We start from the raw sequence: 20,087 nt of genomic DNA, 5'->3' as shown, positions 1-20,087 counted from the left end.
CACCGGAAGTGACCTTGAAATTGTGAATTTAGGCGAAATTGCACCATACGCTTTGAAGTGGAGGATCACCAAAGCATATTTCCATAATGATTAGCCATGGATGCTTTCAGGAGCAATCGCGTCAAGCTGTTACTGCGCCCCCAGTTGGGTTGGGTTGGTTCTTAAGTCAAATGGTTGGGACACGACGATAAGCGCTACGGGATAGCACTTCTTATGTTTTTTCCGAAATGGGTGTATGTTTTTGAGTGAATGCTCACGAAAGGCGAGAATTTCGCGATTGGCCAATCCAAGGGGTGGTATTTACGTCCGAAGTGGAAGTAAAAAACAAACATTTCGATCGTAGCACAGATTTATCGCTGTTCGAACCAATCAGCGCTGGTGCTCTGTGGGGTTGATTTTTGTTTTCCATGGTGGGAGAAAGCCAAAGCCAGCAGTCGCGAGGGGCCTTGGGATTGTCTATTTGGAAAGGCGTGACATGTATCGTGCTGGGCCGATGGACGATCTCGTTCGCGAGCTCTGGCGCGGCGCAGGCGTAAATGCTGCACGACACGATCCTTGACGTAAGGTGAGCATCGGAAGGGGCCGAAAATACGAGCAAGTCTGTGCGTTTATGTGTGGGAGCTTGTATTCGCAACATCTCTACTTGGTGTGTTTTGCCAATTTTAATGTTTAATGCATTTCATTCGACACACGTATTTGCACAATTCGATGATCGTTACTTTCTGAACGATCGTCTCCTTATTACATCAGACCGCGTGTCTCATGTTTTCCGAGCGCTAAATTTATGGAACTGGCCGCGTCTACTAACCTTCACCTGCATTCCACGCCCCGGGGCGTTCGGCACTAGATTTGTAGACGCACTTCTCCTTCACGATGATGCTCATGGTCGAGGTTTTTTGATCCGCGCATCGTCGCCACGCAAGAAGGCTCCCGAGAGGGAAAACTCTCGCTCTATCGGCCATATCTGGTGCACACGAAAGCAAAAGTTCCATCTTTTTCTTTTGTCTTCCTCCTCACAGTCGGGCGCTGGAGTGTGGCGGCCGGTGAGATCTTCCAAAAATGTGAGACAACTTCAATCGAAAGCGGTACCTAACAGGCTACCGGTCAGGTTAGCCGCCTTGTAATCCGTAATCTAGAAAATTAATTATCATAAATTATGACAGCTGAGCTTCTTCCATGGCAAGTGAAGATGGCAACGTTGAAGCTGAAATAAATGTGCCTTTGAAAATCGAGAGCGAAAGTAAATTAAAAAAATAGTGTACAACAGAAATATTTTTTAGTATAAACATGTTTGTGCTTCAACTTTTTTTTTGGCGAAAAATGGAATTAATTTTAAAATGTTTTCCTTCCACCAAGACAATAATATTGAACTTCGCTTAAGTTGTCGGAGGAGCAAGGGGGTGGGGGTTCTACCAGGATAAACGTGTGAACTTGAACCTCTGCTAACGGACTTTGGTCCTTTGCACCGAGGTGAGAGAGTGTGTACGAAAATCAATTCCAAGTATGTGCGTGGCCAAGTCTCTTTCGATTTCGACACTATTGCAACCCGCGACGCGTCCAACGATGCGCGAACCGGCGGCAGCAAGTCGCTTTTGTTTTTGTTTCGGTGTTTTTTATCTGCTGGCACACATACGCACAACGGATGGGTCTTGACGAGGTGTCCGTCTCTCGGAACGCACAGAGCGACATTAGCCTACATGTGCCGTGAACCGGCAACACCGGCGCAAGGGAGACACAACACAGGTGCGATTGTTGTTGTATGCGAGGGAGGGCTCGGAACAAAAGAGGGCCCAAAACGTTGGACCCAAACGCACCGAAGGGTAACGACGCCAACGCCAACGACGACAACGACAACGTACTTGCGCAGTAGGATCCACCACGATCATGTCGTTCGTTCACACAGCAGAACGTTCTTCTGACCGTTGGGCGCCTCAGTGTGTGCCGGCATCAAATTTGGAGAGACGCCATCGGTCACGCGTGGACGTTCAACAAGTAATAGTGTCAACCGTTGGAGATCTCCGTGCCTTCGTATATTTCACTGTGGGAAGGGGTTGGAACTGTAACCCTTTATGACAGGACAATGAGTTTCGAACGAAGATTTTGCAGCAAGGGTGCGTTTTCTCGGTGTGGAAGAGCAGGCAGCAGTATAGCCACGCAATGGTGGACCCTCGGTTGGTAATGTTTTGCAGCAGAGGACCAACTAAACCAGATTTTAAGAGCAAACAATCGCCGAACACCAGCGAGATTCGAGTTGCTTCGATTTTTCAACGTTGGGTGCGGACAACGGTTTTTTTTAAAGCAATCTTTTCCTTTCCCAAAAGGGGAGGAGTATAATCGAGTTTACGGCCGAGCCTTTTGATGTCGTCATGTTTTGATGCTAATATGTTTTTTTTCTTTTCTCTGTTTATGCTTTTGTTATTGTAAGTGCCGCTCTAGAAACCTAAATGTAGAATACCGAGAGATGGGAAGGACCGGCACCGGCCAAGGCTCGAGTGGCAAAAAGGATAATGGGCAGGTAGGGACATCATTCTGGTTTTCCCCCATTTCATTTTGTCTAACAGATGGGTTCGTGCTCTTGGATCACTTACGCGACCAACAGGAATCGCAATGAGCTCTTCAATGGGACCTTCGTGCGGGAATGAACAATAACGCACCTCTGAGATGGCAAGGAAATGTGAAAGAAAATGGCAGCCATCGGGCCAACGCTAAAACTGAAACATTAACGCCATACTAAGCAAACAGCACCACACACTTATGCAAAGGAAAGGCCTCACAAGTACAGCGCCAAACGAAAGCTGATATAGTTTAGCTTCTAAGACCTGATCATGATACTTGTAGCATCAGTGATTACTGGTTACAATAAGCAGGGCAAGATAGTACATTCTCCCATGCGGTCAGGGAATGAGAAATGTCCTTGAAAACGACCATTCCATGCTTACATAAAAAAGCGCGACGAACATTACGAACAATTTATGCATCTCACACCCGTTCGTATGCGAGTATATCTCGTACGGTGCGCTTCTCGCCTTATCACGCTGGACTCGATCGAGAAGAATACACTAAATGGAGTGTGGGCCGCTCCAAGTGGCGACCAATCGTATGCCGGCCCACAGCAGGGTCGACCGTTCCCCGCCAAGAGCCGGCTTTTTCCACTTCATTCATGCTGCGGTGATTCAACTGCAGTCCCGCCGGTTGTCAGGCGTTGGCCAACAGTCAGTCAGTGCACGCTCATTCATTCCCGCGCACTCATTCATTCATCCATTCCATCCGTCGGCGGAATGGTGCTGCGGTTTGGGTCTATTAGGCCGTGGGTCCATCGTTGTATGGGAAGGGGGGGGATCGGAGGTTCGTGTTGGAGAATACGCGAAGCGGAGACTATGTAATCAACGATCGCAGCTTCCACCGCCATTAGCTTGCACTCCCGCCTGTCCTACTCATTATTCGCTCGTGCGATGTTAGTCGGCAACAGAGACCCATGCCGACACACATACGCACATCCACTTCCCAGGAGACCTTCGGTGGAGGGTGGATTCCGTGTGTCCGTTCACTTGACATTTTACGAACAGCATAATTTTGCCACCGCCAAAAAGGTCCATTTTCGAACGGCCCACTCCGTCAGGCTGGCAGCAATAACCAGCGCTCGGTGTGTGGCGGTAGAACGCCTGTGGGTCGAGGGACTCCTCGTTGGATGGGTGATTTTTCAAATATCTACACCCGACCCATACACACACACACACCCATCTACCCAGCCTGATGGAGCTTTTCGGAAACGCGACAACAATCGCAAAGTTTCGTTGGAGAAGCACCGATTTGCCCTCTCAGTCGCTCTCCGCTCCAACACCGGGATAGTCCAAGAGCCCTTTACGATCCGCGATCAAGGTGACACGCGGGCGCCAAGAAGGAAGGGGATGGATTCCATGAATGGACCAACTCGACAGTGACGCCAAACAGTTCGGAGTTCGGTGGCCACGAGGTGACCAGCAGCGAACGGCATAGTACTGGTGGCATGTTTTCTCCCAAACGCGGGAACACTCACGTACGTGTTGTAGGCACACGTGTTGCGCCTGTCAGGAGGGGAGAATGGCCATGGTGTGTGGTGCGGTCTTTGTTTTGCTACCAGCTCGAGCGTGACCACCGTTCATCGCGAATCAACTGAACGGTGGCGGGGGGAACAACGGCTGAAAAAAAGAACGCCACCAACGATCGCCGTCATCGGGGACTGCACGACGGACTCCCGCATAAGCATACCAAAACTCTCTTTGCTAACGGACATACGGGCAACGATCAGTTCGGTGCATAGGAGACTGCATGGAGGGGTGCTGCTATTTAGAAAGAGGCATTGCTGTAGCCAGCTCGTTCTGATTTGCTTGGGCTTAAATTAAGCCAAAAAGTATTTTTGAATCCACCTCAATACGTCATTGTTCTAAATTAGTGGTTCTCATCAAATTTGTGACCAAAGCTACTACTATCGGCAAAGCTGTTCGGTTTTAATCATTAAAAAGATAAGGAGCTCTTGGGACAATGTCTCGTAGCAAGCAGTAGATCCTGGTTTCATCATTTTGAATTTGGCCCAACTGCTAGGTGATTATATAGCAATCTTAGATATTATGTTATTTATTTCACACCCGCAAACATATTGGGTTCAACATTCAAAAATGTTTAATCATTTACACAAGGTTTTGCAAGGAATGTAAAGGGAAAGAAAGACTGAATTTCCTTTTGTTGCAAATGCTAGACAAAGCTAAAGTTAAGCATAGAGTCACGCACCACGAGTGCACACGTCATCGCTCCATTCTGAAAATCGGAAGCCTAAAATGGGTACAATTAAAGGTTTCCAGCAATGTGTTTTTTTCTCTCCTTCATGGTCCACGATCGGGACAGGATGAGGGGCAACACGATCAATCGATCAGACGGTATTCACGGCCGGTATTGGTTTAGATGCTTTATTAGAGGGCGCGCGCGCGCTCGTACTCCCGCGTCCATTCGGACCGTTTCCAGTACGGCAGCATGATCATAATATTTTCCACACGGCAATCAAACGAAATGGAAAACACTCTCCCTTCGCGGGTCCCCTCAACCCGCCGCCCACTGGCTGGCGGTGCGCGTTTGAAAGGGATTGTCGCTCGGAGTATTCTTTCTCGGTTTCCCCTCCAACGGCCAGCGTCTGCCGAAATTATAGACTCCCGGTCCAATATAGCCACCAATCCCGCGGCCGATCCGATTGCTGTGGCAGAAGGGGGTGACTGGCAAGGGTTGGGGAAAAAACCTTTTTTCGATATTTTCCTCCCGATAGCCACCAACCCTCCACCAGCACCCTTGTTTCCTTCTCGCCACGCATGATTACTCATTATTCCCCTTTGTCCCTCAAGCGTTACGATGCTACACAGCCTCCTTCGGGAAGGCTCCTTTTTTCCGCCTGATGTAACTAATTATATGGTGCCGTTTTCTTCCCTGCCGAAGCGTTCTCTTGCCTCTTGCGCTTGCCGGTGGTGCGTTTTAGCGACGACAAGCTTTTTGGGAGAGAATGTTCGACCAACTCCTGACGACGGCTTTGTTAGTTCCGCCGGTTTCGACAAGAAACACAACAATATTTGGCGCTAAAGTTTCCCCCGCATGTTTCGTCGATGGTAGAATTTGTCTAGCCACTCACCTCCTCCGCTCGCGTTGCTGTGATTGCTGGTGGTGTTGGTCGTGCTGCTACTGTTTGGGGTGGTCGTGCCGGGGGTGGGAGCTGACGAGCTGGTGGTAGAGGCGGGTGTGTTGCTGCTATTGTTGCTGGCGCTGTTACCGTTCGAGCCGCTGCCTCTGCCAAATTCTGACTGCTGCTGCTGCTGCTGGCCACTTAACCGTTGAAGGGCACTGTTGTACTCGTTGAGTTCGTTAACGCCGACTCCGCCCGCCGACTGTCCGCAGCCAGCATCGTACAGTCCTCCGCTGACCGACGAACCGTGCTCCAGCAGGGCCTTTTCGCAATCTACAACAGATAATGGCATACCAGATCAGAACATTGAAAAAAATAATAATTGAAAGCAAAACTGAAGTCAACTGATTAGGCACACATGCGCACGTACATACACACAGAATATACTTTCGTTTTTCTTCTTTCCCTGTTCCGGCTTTCATTGCATCTTAACCGAACGAGTGAGGTTGAAACCGTGTACCCTTTTGGTATCGGACCCCTCACCATGTCACCATTAACCCATGACTTTAGACTGGTCCTTTTGTGTGTACTTTATGTTTCGATAAATCAATCTAGTGCTGGCCCGCACGCATAGCCCGCACACTCAACCGCCCATCGCGCACGGAGAGCTATATTTATCAGTCAATCAACCAAAAATCAGCACACAACAACAACAAAAAAAGGTTTCCAGTACGGGGGGACGTGCCCATTTGATTCGATTTCCTCTACCGAATTTCCCGCGTGCGGAACCACTGCCAACGCCGCCCGAATATAAGTGTTTTCCTGAATGGGCAATATGGTTTTTCGTTTCCAAGCTTCGGTTCAGATCGCTGCGAATAGGACGTTGCAGCAACAGGACGATTTGGTGACTTTGAAATTCAATTTGTTTGTGTCTATTGACGTAGCGCAGCCGTTAGGTCAAAGATGTGTTTCTGCTCAATTTAGTTTAGCACGGGGATTGGCCAGCACCATATGTTTGTTGTGATGTCTGGCTACGAGGGGTTACGGAACTTCGTAGGAAGCGTTGATTTATTTGAATCAATCGAATTTTGACCGAATCTGGCAGAAAGTGGGATTGAGACAGGACTTTTGGACCAGGAAGGACCGACCGGAATGAACGTAAAGGAAATTTGGGAAAAATTAAGGTTTCGACGATTCAATTTCCAGATCGTGAATGGACGTGATGTGGCGCATCATCAGCGCTCAAGTGACATATTCTAAACGGGTTCACAATTTTCCGTTCCTAATGTATTTATAACCCGACGCACAAACAACTATGAAAGAGCGAAAATGGTTCGACCCATTGACGTCAGTAGTGTCACAAGGCTGGGCTTCACTATAATCGATTGACACGGCAATTGGATTGTAGCGGAAATCAGAGCAAATCTCACTGCAACACGCGATCGCATCAAAATAATTGAAACATTGGAACATGCACCCTCTACCCTTCCCGCTGCACCTCGAGCACGGCAATTATTTGTGAGCTTCCCTCGTTAACATTAACCACCCAACAATCAATTAACTCCTTGCAGTCCGAAGCCCGGATTGGGAGGGGTGTTTCGTGAACGTTAACTCAATTAACCCCAAACATAACCGATTTATGGCAATCGCGTCAATTATCCAATCTCAATCACGATCGGTTTGCCGGCATCTGCCACCATCACCATCAGCAAAGACCGCAACAGTCAGTCAGTCTGCCAGCCAGCCAGCCAGAGAAAACCCCGGAGAAAATTCCCTTTCGCTGTAACGCGTCCGCTGCCCTTGCTTGCACAGCGTTGCAATGACACTGATGGGGATGGAACAAGAAAGGAAAAATGGATACAACAGTAATGCACATGGAACTGTCTTGTTACGCATGCTTCCCAGTTGACATTGTGATCATCGGTGGCCTTTATTGACCTCAACCGGCCATAAGCATAAGTGGTTCTGGTTTCTGGAGCAGGGTAGCGAGGGAGCTCTGATGATTTATTGTGATTGCGTTCTATTGCGTGTACTCGTTAAAGAAACCGCCTCCATGCTGCGGTTCATGGCGCAGGCCGCCATTCCGAATCACACACAGGCCACACGTTTTATTGGTGTGCGCCGGATGGGGCTTGCCTTTTATTTTGAGTCGCTGCATACAGCCACACGGTGCCACACTGCCCAGTGAGTGGAAACCGTATGCAACGGTCACTCCGCAAACGAACTGAACTTTCTTGGGGGGGAGGGGGTGGAGAGGAAAGAACATGATGAAGATCACCATCAGTAGTGAGGTTGATCTATCAACGCCGTTAATCACCGATGATGAGACCTGGAGCAGGCGAAACGGTCGGCGAAACGCTGCTAAAGCGCCACCACCCTTGAAAATGGCCAGAGAGCGCGCGGAACTGTGATGAAACCCTTCAGAATTGCAAACACTACTGTTGCATCGGTGTATTGATTAAAATCGCATTACCTCTCTACTTTACCCCCTACCCATCGTTGACGTTCACACATGGTTTTATTTGCTAAGTTTTGGCACGGAAGCACCAACCATGGCGTACCGTGTCTTGCCCAATCTAGGTGCTAATGGCAACACGGAGGTAAAACAACATCAAAAGAGTGACCACATTAAACGGTGAGATATTAGATACTGTTCGGGAAATCTCTGTTTGTTCTAGGAAATCTAATCTATACTAGTAAAAATCCAGCTATCACTCTTCGTTTCTTCACACACACAGAAACTAGACAGAGAGCGTAATAGATCTTCTGCATCGTACATTGCGGGACCCTCATCACGCTTACTATGGTTATTATTTTATCATCTTCTCCGTTTGTCAAAATCAGAGGGCTCTTGACATAGCAACCATTCGAATCATTCCGAGAACACCACGAGTTGATGTAATACTCCCGCATGGGAGGGAACCTAACCGCTATGACTATGGAATGTCGAATGGTAGCGTTCGTCGTCTATTTAGTGAGCTTCTAAGCGCTTCAAAATAATGAAATAATAATAACGTTTGGAAAATCGCCTGTAACTTACCTTTCTGGAGGATCTCCAGATGCTCCCACAAGATGTCACCGGTAAACGGTGGTGCGATGGCAAGGAATCCTTCCCGCCCGAGACCGACGATATCGCGGCCACTCATCTTCTGGAACGGTTCCTTGTTGACACCTTCCAGCGAGAACTCTTTGATGGACCAGTTCAACCAAATCAACACGTGCTCCGCCGTCCATTGTCGAGGATCTGTCGATGATGAAAGATAGAGACCAAGAAGGCATTGGTGAAGGAGGTGTTTATAAGAATAAAGCTGTATGATACCAGAACAATAGCGTCAACAGAGCGGCGAAGTGCCAAATGGCAGAGAGAAACAATAGATCGTCATCAGTGATCGGTTGGTCTACCGTCCACGGCCGGAACAGTCGATCTTAGCATTGGTCAGCCAAAGGTAGTTCTTTCTCACCCTTCAAAATCAGCAGATTCTTGTCTTGTCAAGGACAGTCTATAGACCTGCTAGCGACTCGCACACAAAGGGTCATAAAATCTTAATTGTCGGTCAGTTCGATGTTCTTCCACCTGGGTGATGCTGACCAACACAAAAATGCACCGAGGCTGCTGGCAACTGCAAACAAGAGCACAGCATTTTTCACACGGAATAGTAGTGTTTTGAGGATTTTGGGGAACGTAAAAATGTTTCCTCCGACTTTGACCTTTGCATTCGTTTGCTACTCTTCCAAACCACGGCCATGAGATGGCTGTAAGTAGGTGTTACTATTACGCGGTACAGGTTGAAGGTCATCTAGGCCACTACGCAGCGAGTGGTGAGAATCAAAAGATGGCGCATCAGAATTTATTGCAATTGATTATGAGAACATATGAAGGCAAAAAAACGAACCAATCCTGAACCTGCAGTGAGTGTATGGTTGTCTTTTTTGCCTTCGCTGAGAACCCACTTACCTACAACGATTTCGCTAGTGCAGATAAACTACAATGGAAAGCCACTTCGAGAGGCGATTTTCGCCTTACATAACCGGAATTTGATTTTCGTCTCAAGATAGAGTTCGTTGCTATTACGTATATACATGCGCATACACTGATTATTATCGATACGTATGAGGTCAGTAGCGCTAGGTTTCCATACACATAGGTGAGCTACTCGACCACGGAAAATAGACAGCATTATCCACAAACAAACAAACATTGGCATCCATAGAGTGAAATCGTTGGCAAACCAAGGTTTAAAGATTACATTTCAAATTTATATCTGACTCAAAAGTAGTATGAAATCAAGGGATTCAGTAGAGTTCTATTAACGGAAATCTTCCAGACAGCTCCTCTGGGGGGCTCCTCCTGTTGCACATGTTTAGTACGACATTTAGCATTTCCTCTTCCTGTGGGAATTCTTACATTTCCTACGTGGGGAAACATAGGATAGGAAAACATTCATTCTAGTTGTGCGAAGATGAGTGGCTATACCACCCAGAATACATACCTTTGGTGATTTTGAACGTTTGCACTTCCTTCTCCCAGGAAGCAAACGATGCGTACAGAACTTCGGTGAGCTTCTTGTTAGTTCCGGGCGTCAGCGGTGGCATCTGCGTCGGGACATCTGTAATAGGAGGACATTCAGAAAACAAAAAATTACAAACAAAATCATGACCACATATCCGGCTTCGGCAAGCAAATTAATACACATATCGGTTGCGGCCGCGAATGACTCCAAAAACGGTGGCCGCACGATTGGATGACGGTGGATGAGATATTGGACACCCTTTCGAGATTAGCACACCCTTCTAAGCGCGTGTTGGCTCGTGGACTACATTCGCGGTAAAACTATCATCCACCATGCCCTCCTACATCCGGCTCTCACTGTGGACGTGGAGCGAGGTTAGCAAAGAAAAGCGGAGACCCACGTCGCGAACGATCGTCTGCATCCAGTGACACTATTTGCAGCTATTAAGTGACTTGCTCCCAGTGGAAGAGAACGGAACCAACTGAACGGAAGTATTTAATTTCACAGAACACACACAATGCCCCTCAGGCGGGCAGCGGTAAGATTTAGACCACAGCAGTTGACTGAGAAAACCCCCGAGCGCTACGAAAATACCACTCAATTCTTCCGATTCCGGCGGCAGCGTGAATTTGATCAATGAATCTTCAAAACTCTCGTTCGGAGTTTTCCTTTCGCCGTTCGCTTTCGTAAGTGCTGCTTCCTGCTGCTCGTCGTCAGTCCCAAGGCCCGTGCCTTTGCAAGGTCCCACAAGTTGAGGATGATTAAAGGTTCAACCCACGATGAGGAGGACGAATCTTGAGGGACGGACACGAGATCAAGAAGCTGTACGATCTCAGCCGAAGATTACATTCTGACGATTTGACCGTAATCTTTCGGTAGGCCCTACTTCTCGATTGGGGATAGAAAATTGAAATTTTCACGGATTATACCACACCGCCGCCGTGCTTTTCGTTTAACCACTTTTTTTACATGAGTTTTATTTTTTGTTCACTTCCTTCACTTCCCTGTTCCTTCCGTAACGCGAGGAGCTCGATATGCGGAGGGTTGATGAATTGGTAGGCATTAAATGTGATCGTGTCGTAGACAATTGGATTTTATTCTTGCTCTTGCTCTCGTGGAAGCAAAAGAACTAGTTCCGTCTTGGCGTTTGAACCGATTTAGTGTTTAGAAATCCGGACTTCCGAGCCGGCAAAAGCTCCATTCGTTACGGAGGAAGTGAACTTCATCTCGATCGATGAAGAGATGACCAATCCGATCGGCGACGTTCGATTCGTCGTGTCAATGGATAAGAGAGCTCTTAATAAAACTGAACACAAGCAAGTGACTGTTTTTTACTTTTTGTTTTAAACCAGTCCGGGAAAAAGGAAGACTTTCCCCGGTGGGTGGTGGACCCGTTGATTTGTAGTTGATTTTGTTTTCCCTTTCAGTACAATTTCCTGCCCTTCCTGGGAGGTTTGATTCTCCTCCGTTGTGGCTGTCTTTTTTAATTAGATCGGTGTAGTAAATAAAAATGCGCTACGCGCCATCAACGGTTCTTATTCTCGCGGTTTAGACCGTTGGGCGTGCTTCTACTGGCCGATGGACTGGGATAAAACATAATCACGTTCCAAGCCATCATGTGGTGTTGTGCGAGATTTTCGCTCTATGCCGGGCACATTCGTCTCCGCCCCAAGATTAAGAGCAACGGTCGCCCCCAAACTGGGACCACCTATCGCGGCGGGATCGATTCACGAGCATGCCCATCATCAGTCGAACGGTTGCCAATCCCCGCGATCAACACGCCCGGAGACCATTTGACTTTACATCGGCACTGTTTACTCGCCGTGATTGATAATCAATTTTCGTCCGTGAGTTGGTGGGCAAAGTTTGGTCGCCACTATTTCATCATCGGCCTTCTCATTTCGGCGTCGATCGATCGAGAACCCGTCGAACCGCCCCCGGGGGCCAAAGTCCGAGTAGTGGGCGGCGATGGGCGGGAAAAATAGTGCGGACTTCGGCGTCCGCAGGAGGAAAATTTCGGGAAGATAAAACACCGAAAAACGGCAAAGGAACGCGTGCGCCCTCACACATCATGCCGACGATACCACCTGTTTTGCGTGTAATTAAATTTTGTATTTCCTTTTTGAGGTCGATTGTTTTCTTTGCCGCGCATTCTCTCCGTCTATTTGTTTTATTTGTCGTCATCAGATAAACACACACACCCATGGATACTAGCTCATCTTCGCTCATGTCTTCGGTGCTTCCCAACCGCGAAGGAAGTGCGGCTGCGTCTTTACGAGCCATGTTTCTTTCCTCTTCTAAACATCAAACCGATTCGTGTGGAAACCCGGGCTGTTGTTGCCCAACTCCAATCGGTCAGAAAATCATTCGTTGACGTCGCTGTTGTCGTCCGTGGAGATCGTGAATGATGATCGTGTTACTTTTATTAGTCATTGCGTTTTTTTTCGATAGCATGCCGAACTGCCGTTTCATTTGTTTTGATGTGTACCGCTTTGACCAGATCAGCCTGAACTGCTAATAATGTAAGCCCGAAAAGGAAGATACATTTTCAATTTTGATACTTTGAATCGGCCAAATATTCGAAAAACTTTATCTTTATTCACTCGCAGATTACTTAACGAACAACAAAGCAAATTTTATATTAAAGATTTTTAAATTACTTGTATTTTTCACTCAATCGGTTGCTGTTGGAAAATGATGTCGAAATTGTTGAAGATAACAAGAAAAAATTTTTTTAGTGCGGTTTAATTCACCCACTCCGTATTTTGTGCTTTCATCCCTGTAATTACTATGGACAATTATTCGTCAAGTACTGTTCTTATCACTGTAGAACGTTAGAAGTTCCGAAGTATTATATGTCTTTTCAAGTTAAAACACGTCTGGTCATATTTTTTAAGAGAAGTTCGCTGGAGTAAGTAAATTCTGCGTATGGGCTAATTGCGTATAGTTTTAGATAAATGCGTAACGAAAAATGTAGAATCCCACCCAATATTCAAGACCCTCCTTGTATGCCTTGCCTAAATGTTTAGAACTGAAATGACGAGTCTTGATCGTTGCACAAAATATATTTCATTTCCATGTAATTGGCAACGTAAAATGTTGGTTAAAGCTTTTGCCAAGTGACCGCCAGGTACGGTGCTCAGCGCGTCTACGGTTGGTTGGATCGATGGAATCAGGCAGCCACGACTCCATCTCACACGGTTGTGCTTCAACAAGTCAGACGGTGAGCTCACTGGCAGGCACACACGAAAATTATACTAGGCTTCCAAAAACGATGACCAGCCAACCGGAACGAGGCCCCATTTAGCGGCTGCAGTGGGCTCGGTGCGTTCGTCCCTCGCAAAGAATGGAATTGTGGCTCCTTCTTAGCTTTGGGCGAAGTGCATGTTTTTGAAGCTCTGGCAAATATTCTTTCTCTACCACCAGCCGACGTTTTTGCAAATGTAAATTCATCTGAATGCATTATGGACGCAGGTTTGGCCACACGCTGAACTTTACAATTTCTTTAAAAGTGCGAAAAAGCTTCCAAGTTGCATTCGCCGATTTAATCAACAGTACGACGCTTTGATTTGATTCTGTGGTGTCGTTGCCTGCGCGGCATGAGGTGTTAAAACACACTTGATTCGAGATACACAGTGCCACCGTGCCTCCACAGTACTGCTGCCTGTTGAGGTCCAAAACAATGGCGATTTATTCCACGATTTCTGGAAAGCTTCACGGCTACGCCTGGCGCGATTTTCTTACTGAGCGAACTGAACCACCGCCCTTCGAGTGGCTGCCGAGGCGAAGAAAGGATGACCAAGGCACACCATCACCCCATGGTCAAAGCACCCAGCAAATGGGTTCAAGGTGCATCAGATGCCACCGCCATTGCGCAGTCAGCACCGATGCGCTTCGGTGGGTCACATTGTTTCGGAAAATGTTCGCCATTTTTGGTGCAGCTTTCGCTTTCTTGATCGGCTACACAATCGTAAAAATAGTTTATTATTTAATCGACCGTCGTGGTTGGTCTCATACCTGGGATTTTTATGTATTTATTTTTTGTAACATATGATTTTCGACTAAAACTTCAAAACGATTGCAAGCGATGTTTAAAAATCAATTGCCAAATGGCGCACGGTGCACGATTTTTTTTGCTAGCATGTGTGTATGTTACCTCTAGGCTTCTGAAGACCCTTCATCAATGGGTGCGACTTGAGCCCCATTCCAACAGAGGCCAGCTTGTTCAAGCTGTAGCTGTTGAGGAAGCTGTGTTGGTTGTTGTTGAGAAAGCTGACGTTGTTGTTGTTGTGGACGCCTCCTATGTTGCCTCCGCCTGCCATTAGCCCCGCTGGCCCACTGGCCAACGACGTCGTCGAGCTGTGGTGATGGTTGGCGCCTCGCAGCGGAAATCTTCCGAGAGGACCGCCGCCGCGCCCAATCCCAGGATCATTCCACTCCATCCACTCGTTCGTCATTTTCGCTCGAGGATCGAATCCTTCGAATCCTCGCAGCTCATTAATGTTCACCTTTGCCGCCACCTTTCCTTGCCTCGTCACCGGTGTTATGAGGGATTTGTATCTTCACTTTGTAACGATCTTCTTTGCTCAATTCTTAAAGTAGAAAAAGTGCCTCTTTTTCTACGGACGTTGGCGTAATCAACTGCACCGCGGTTCGGATCGTTACGAGCTAGCTGTTTTCACTACAGAATGTTTTCCCAGTGGAAGGTTTACAGCACGGATGTTTTCTTGAGTTTCACGATACCATAAATTTCACTGCATCGGAAGGAGCACTTATTTCTTTGCCGTGCTTGTCTCGCGGCTGGAGGTGATCTTTTATTTTGCACTGCTGTTTCTTCGCTTTCCGAGATGCTCTTCCAAATGTCGCCGAAGGGCAGAATCATAAATCACATTTGTATTTCATTTAGTTTATCGAATACGTGCTATGCGGTACTGGTAGGAATACGGAACACTCGTTCATTTTTTCTTGGGTAACTGCTTAACTGTGGGAAATATCGTTCAAAAACATTCACAACGTCTTGAATAAATTCGGCAGCGAAGGAGAAATTTATTCTCTGTCATTAATTTCATCGAAATCTCAACTAGTATTGTATATTCCTTTTTTCGTTATTTATCGAGTTTATTTTAAATTTAAATATTTTGATCACTGAACAAATGAGTACATCGTATGTATCGCCGTTTTCGTGAAAAACTCAAATGTATGTGACTGTACTTTGTATTGTTTCGTAAGCACATCAAAACAATCCAACAAAAGAACACCACTTTGAGAAAAGACACGAAACATTGCTGCAGCGAGAACACGACGGTGTAAGAACCCAAATAAAACCGATGGGAGGATAACGTGCCCAAATTGCCTAAGGGTAAAGCAAGTAAATAAATCATATATCACTTTGGTTTGGTTTGATTCATAATGATGCAGCAATGTGCACTGCGGTAGCTTTTAATCGGTGAGGGTGTCAGAGTTTAATTGAATGTGTCGAATTAAATTCATTACAGTACCCCCTGCAGATGGTCATCTTGGGGCAAGTTAGGAAGTCGGAATCTGATGACGGTTGATACGGACTCGTCGTTAGACGTTAGGAGAGTGTAGTTTAAACCGACCGAACGAACTCAGAGTAACATAAACACAGTGAATCAGGAAATTTTACCAGCACTGAAATGCGCACTGCGTCATAATGGGAATCGCATCAAATGTTGAGAAAAAACTGCCAATACACATATCAGCCAAGCCGGACGCTTTTAGGGCCCACATGTCGAATGACATGACATGGATATTGGGCAGGCTGGCAGCAGGATCGGACTCGTCGAAAATGTCCACTTAATTAACATAAATTATTAAATTAACATTTCATTTACTCCAATTGTCATTCAATTCCTACCAATTGATGTGTCGCAACAGCAATAGTGCTGTGAGGAGCGTTGCTAGCTCACAGAGTAGCAGGCCGTTGCTTTCTAATCTCCATTAGACTGCTTCACCATTAGAGCATTGGCAAAACCGTGTGCTGCGGCGGAAATGGTCATTCGAGGGGAAACGGTCGAAAAATAAGGGAAAAAACGCATAAACAAACAAACGCCTGTTGCAAGTACGCGCGTAAACGCTGTACAAGATAGGCTCGGCCTAAAGGGGCTAATAGACGGCATTAGCTGCTGGTACTCACTTTCTCACTATTGAAAAAACTCAAAATAAATGCTGCCATAAGTCAAACAAAATCAACATAATATGGACGTTGTGGTATGGACCAAATTCTGATATCGTTCGCAGCTCCGTCTGGTGTGTTCTCTACATGCGATGTGGACATTTCGTCGGTATTCTATGGCCAACATAGCAAAGTAAATCAATACATGCTCAAAAAGCGATAATAAACGTCCTTTGACAAGGTTTCAGGTTGAGCTAACACTTGATTGGTTGTGCTTTTTCAACTTCATACCGATTGCTTCAGAATAATAAAATGGCGCTTATACATTTATGTGCTCAATCCAAAATACCTCCCAATGCCTATAAATATAAATCAGCGGAAATCAACTAAGCATCGCTGGGCTTCCAAGAACTTAAGTAGCTGTCGGTAACACGATCAGGTTCATTTCTATTGGATTTTATAGTTTCGCTCTTCCGTAAAAGGGCGTTAGCATACAAGGAGGACCGCGATTGGGTCACAGAAAACACATGAAATCGATCGCTCTTTAAGGTGATGATAATTCTCGTAATTCCCTTGTTCTTTGGTTCAATTACGGTGCGGTCCACAGGTTATCCATCGCCGTGCGTGGTCTGGCGTGTGCGGTGGAGAGTTCGTTGTAATGTGATACCGCGCCTTGCCTCACAGGGTTTTTTTTGTCTTCGATTTCGTTGGAAGGTGCTGAAAACATGGAATCACGCCCTTACCCGAAGCTCATAACTCGGTTGTGGTTGAGGGGAAGTTAAGCGGCTGATTGAACGACCCTTGATCGGAAGTACCTGTCTAATGTTATTGATTATCCGGCTAAATGCATTTTCCACAGTGACCTTTGGTTCCTACAGGGGGAAAGGCAACTAGGAGGACTTGTTTCATAAAAAGAAGTAATCCCATATGGTGAGCTTTATATAAACTGCAATTGGGCCCTATTTCATATTAATTTTAATAGCCCTCAGTTCTTTCACCACAATTCAACAATCGTATTCTTTTCCTTCTTGGGAGGGATGATGCAGATGCGCAGGTAGAACGATCAGCCACCACACCTTGCCACCACCGGAAAACTGTGCTAGCCAATAGAGTCATTAGCGTGCGTCCCAACGAAGTCCGGATGTGTTCCGGAAATGGTAACTTCCACGCCGGTGGCACCTAATCACACACCTGCGCAAGGCCTCGCGTATATTTTTAGAAGTAATGTCGACTGCTACGGGTGGCACTGAGATTGTGGCCGATGAAGCGACCTACTGGCGAAGATGTGGCAGCAATCAACGGCAAGACGGCTAAGAAAATGAGCAGCCACTTGATGATCGTCGGTAGAAAAATCCCCCTTTTAGATCGACGCCCAGATACGGTTAGGTCGCAGCGCTGGAACTGATAGATGGATTGAAATTATGGAGCCGCAGGAGGGGTAGAGGGTTTTTCATTCAAGAAAATCTCAACATTCCCCGACCCACCCCGGCCAACACTCGACGAGCGGCAATTCACAATGAAATGGCAACGAAAATGACTTTACCCCCGATCGAACCGAGCGACGAGAAGGAACGTCACGATTATGGAGTCGCGTTGTCATCATCATTTCAGGTGCTCCCTTACTCCGTGCATCACGCGGTCACCTGGTTTTGTTGTGTTTTAACCACTTTTCGAGGAAGTTGACATTGTGTAATTACATGTGAATGTATCTCCTTCGCCAACCCCATACGGTTTCGCCAAACCCACGTCGGCACGAGAATAGCTATACTCTCTATCTCGTTTCCTTAAATGAAACCTCTGCCTAAGTACTAATGTATTTGAATTTATATTCCAGGATGCTGCATTGCGCGTGCATTTAGCTAATGCTCCACTTTATAGAATGTAATGCGGTGTGTTTTATTAAACTATTGTCACCAATGCATACACAATAACATATATTTTATACGATGGAAAAGGCAAATTTTTTTATTGCATTCAATTCGATTCGGATACAAACATGCTGTACCATGTACCATCCATAGATCACGTGGCTCCTTTGGGTGGAACTTACGCTACTGTATGTTTATAGAGGTTCAATTCGTTTCTGTGCAAAACATCAGCCATGAAAATCACAAACTTTCGTTGTTTTATCCACCATATATAACGAACAATCACTTCGTATACGAAACATTGCATCGTCACCTTGGTGGCCAAGGTCGAACCCATCTGCTCAGGATTCGAACCATGCATTTTCGAGCGGTTGGTTACCAGCTGGGCTAGAAGTTGGTGCTTGCTCGGGCGTTTCGATTTTGCTTCCATGAGTTGCACGTTGCGTAAAACGACCAACATGTGTATGCCGCCGTAGACAGCCGCCTACCCCCAAAGCAAGAGAAACAAAAAACCTGCTAGAAATCATGGCCAGTCAAGTAAACCGAAAGAAACCCGCGGCTAAGGCTTAAGGCTAAGGCGGTATCGGCTAGTGGTTGTGGTGGCGCCTTTAGCGACATATAATGATTCAATTCCGTAGAACGAAACATAAAGCCCGCCCGACGCTAGAACATACTATGTGGGACTTTCTCTTTCGCGGATGAGCTCAAACAAACAAGCATTTCGCGTTATGTGGAAAGTGGGGATGATAATCAGTAATCCTCCAACGGTCGGACTGTGGTCAAGAATATTACTTTACACTTGTCAGAGCACGAAGGCAAGGATCAAATTACTGCCAACACAGGTACGGGAATTAGTTGTGTAATGACCGAACAAATTAGATCCGATATCATCAGGCGCTAGGATTTAATGAGTGTTTATCAGATCACAAAAGGACGTTTTGAATTTTGAACAAGATGGAAAAACTGATACTCAACAATCGTCCCAAATGTTGATTATAAAAAAAATTCGAATTAGTTACGCAATCGGTTATTGAAGCAAATAAAATTAATATAAAAAATAAGCTCAGTTGATTATACAAACATGAAAAATGTTGTTGTCTTATTGATCGTGATATGATAACTCCGATTCCATCAAGGACATTACAACCTTTTTTCTATAGTTGTGACCATCCAAACAAACTATGGACACTGTATTCATGTTTCGATTGCATCCAGTTTTTCATGTATTCTTCAAACCGAAGTGGCGTATGCTGATTAAGCTTTCGATCTTTATTTTAATTTATTAACACAAATTCAAAATATGAGCAGTAAATGTTCATACATATTTCACCAAAGTCCCGTTTTCTTCGACGAGATGTGTATGAAAATTGACAGCTCGATTCGATCGGACGGTGCTCAGTGTCTTACGAATATTATATTGTACTTCGAAACGTTGATTTTCTGGCTCTCCTCGTCTAGCGTCAATACTAAAACCCGCATTGCTCAAATGAATCGTTAAACGTTCTTCTTGTAAAAGGAAATGAAGATTCTTATCACGTTCTTGGCACTATCCATATCGTGCGTAAACTATGGACAGAGAGGATCGTAAAATAAAGATATGAACTAACAGCTATAATTGGTTTCATTGAACCACACAGAGAGAAATGTGAGAGTTAATCCTCCATAAGAAACTCTTCACTGAACTTAAAATTCTTGAAATTGTTTCCTATATGCGAATACTAGTCGACTGTCCAATCTAACTGGTACTCCGTCGGACTCGAACATCTCTCCCCAATAGCCGCCATGGGGTCAGCTTGAAAAATAAAACACTTGCGCCTCTCTCGGAGGACCCACACCAATGCGCCATTAGCATAATGCGCGAATGATGATATTGCTCCACCAGGCCAGCTGAAGGAAATGCGATGTGCGGTGTGAAGTGGTGTGAAGAAGCA

General features: G+C 46.0%; 1 protein-coding gene across 1 annotated transcript in view; it reads right to left on the bottom strand.

Annotated features, from left to right (window-relative positions):
- Positions 1-20,087, bottom strand: part of LOC131260503 (ETS-like protein pointed) — a 91,116-nt gene that overhangs the window by 24,578 nt on the left and 46,451 nt on the right. Inside the window, exons 3-5 of the mRNA XM_058262248.1 lie at positions 10,132-10,248; positions 8,682-8,885; positions 5,678-5,974 (exon numbers count right to left, since the gene is read on the bottom strand). Coding sequence (XP_058118231.1) covers positions 5,678-5,974; positions 8,682-8,885; positions 10,132-10,248 — 618 coding nt within the window. The remainder of the gene's footprint in view (positions 1-5,677; positions 5,975-8,681; positions 8,886-10,131; positions 10,249-20,087) is intronic.

This window comes from Anopheles coustani, chromosome 3, assembly GCF_943734705.1.
Source record: "Anopheles coustani chromosome 3, idAnoCousDA_361_x.2, whole genome shotgun sequence".
In the NCBI taxonomy this organism is placed as follows: Eukaryota; Metazoa; Arthropoda; class Insecta; order Diptera; family Culicidae; genus Anopheles; species Anopheles coustani.
Note: the sequence above shows the minus strand (reverse complement) of the source record. Positions and strands in the feature narration are given on the sequence as shown.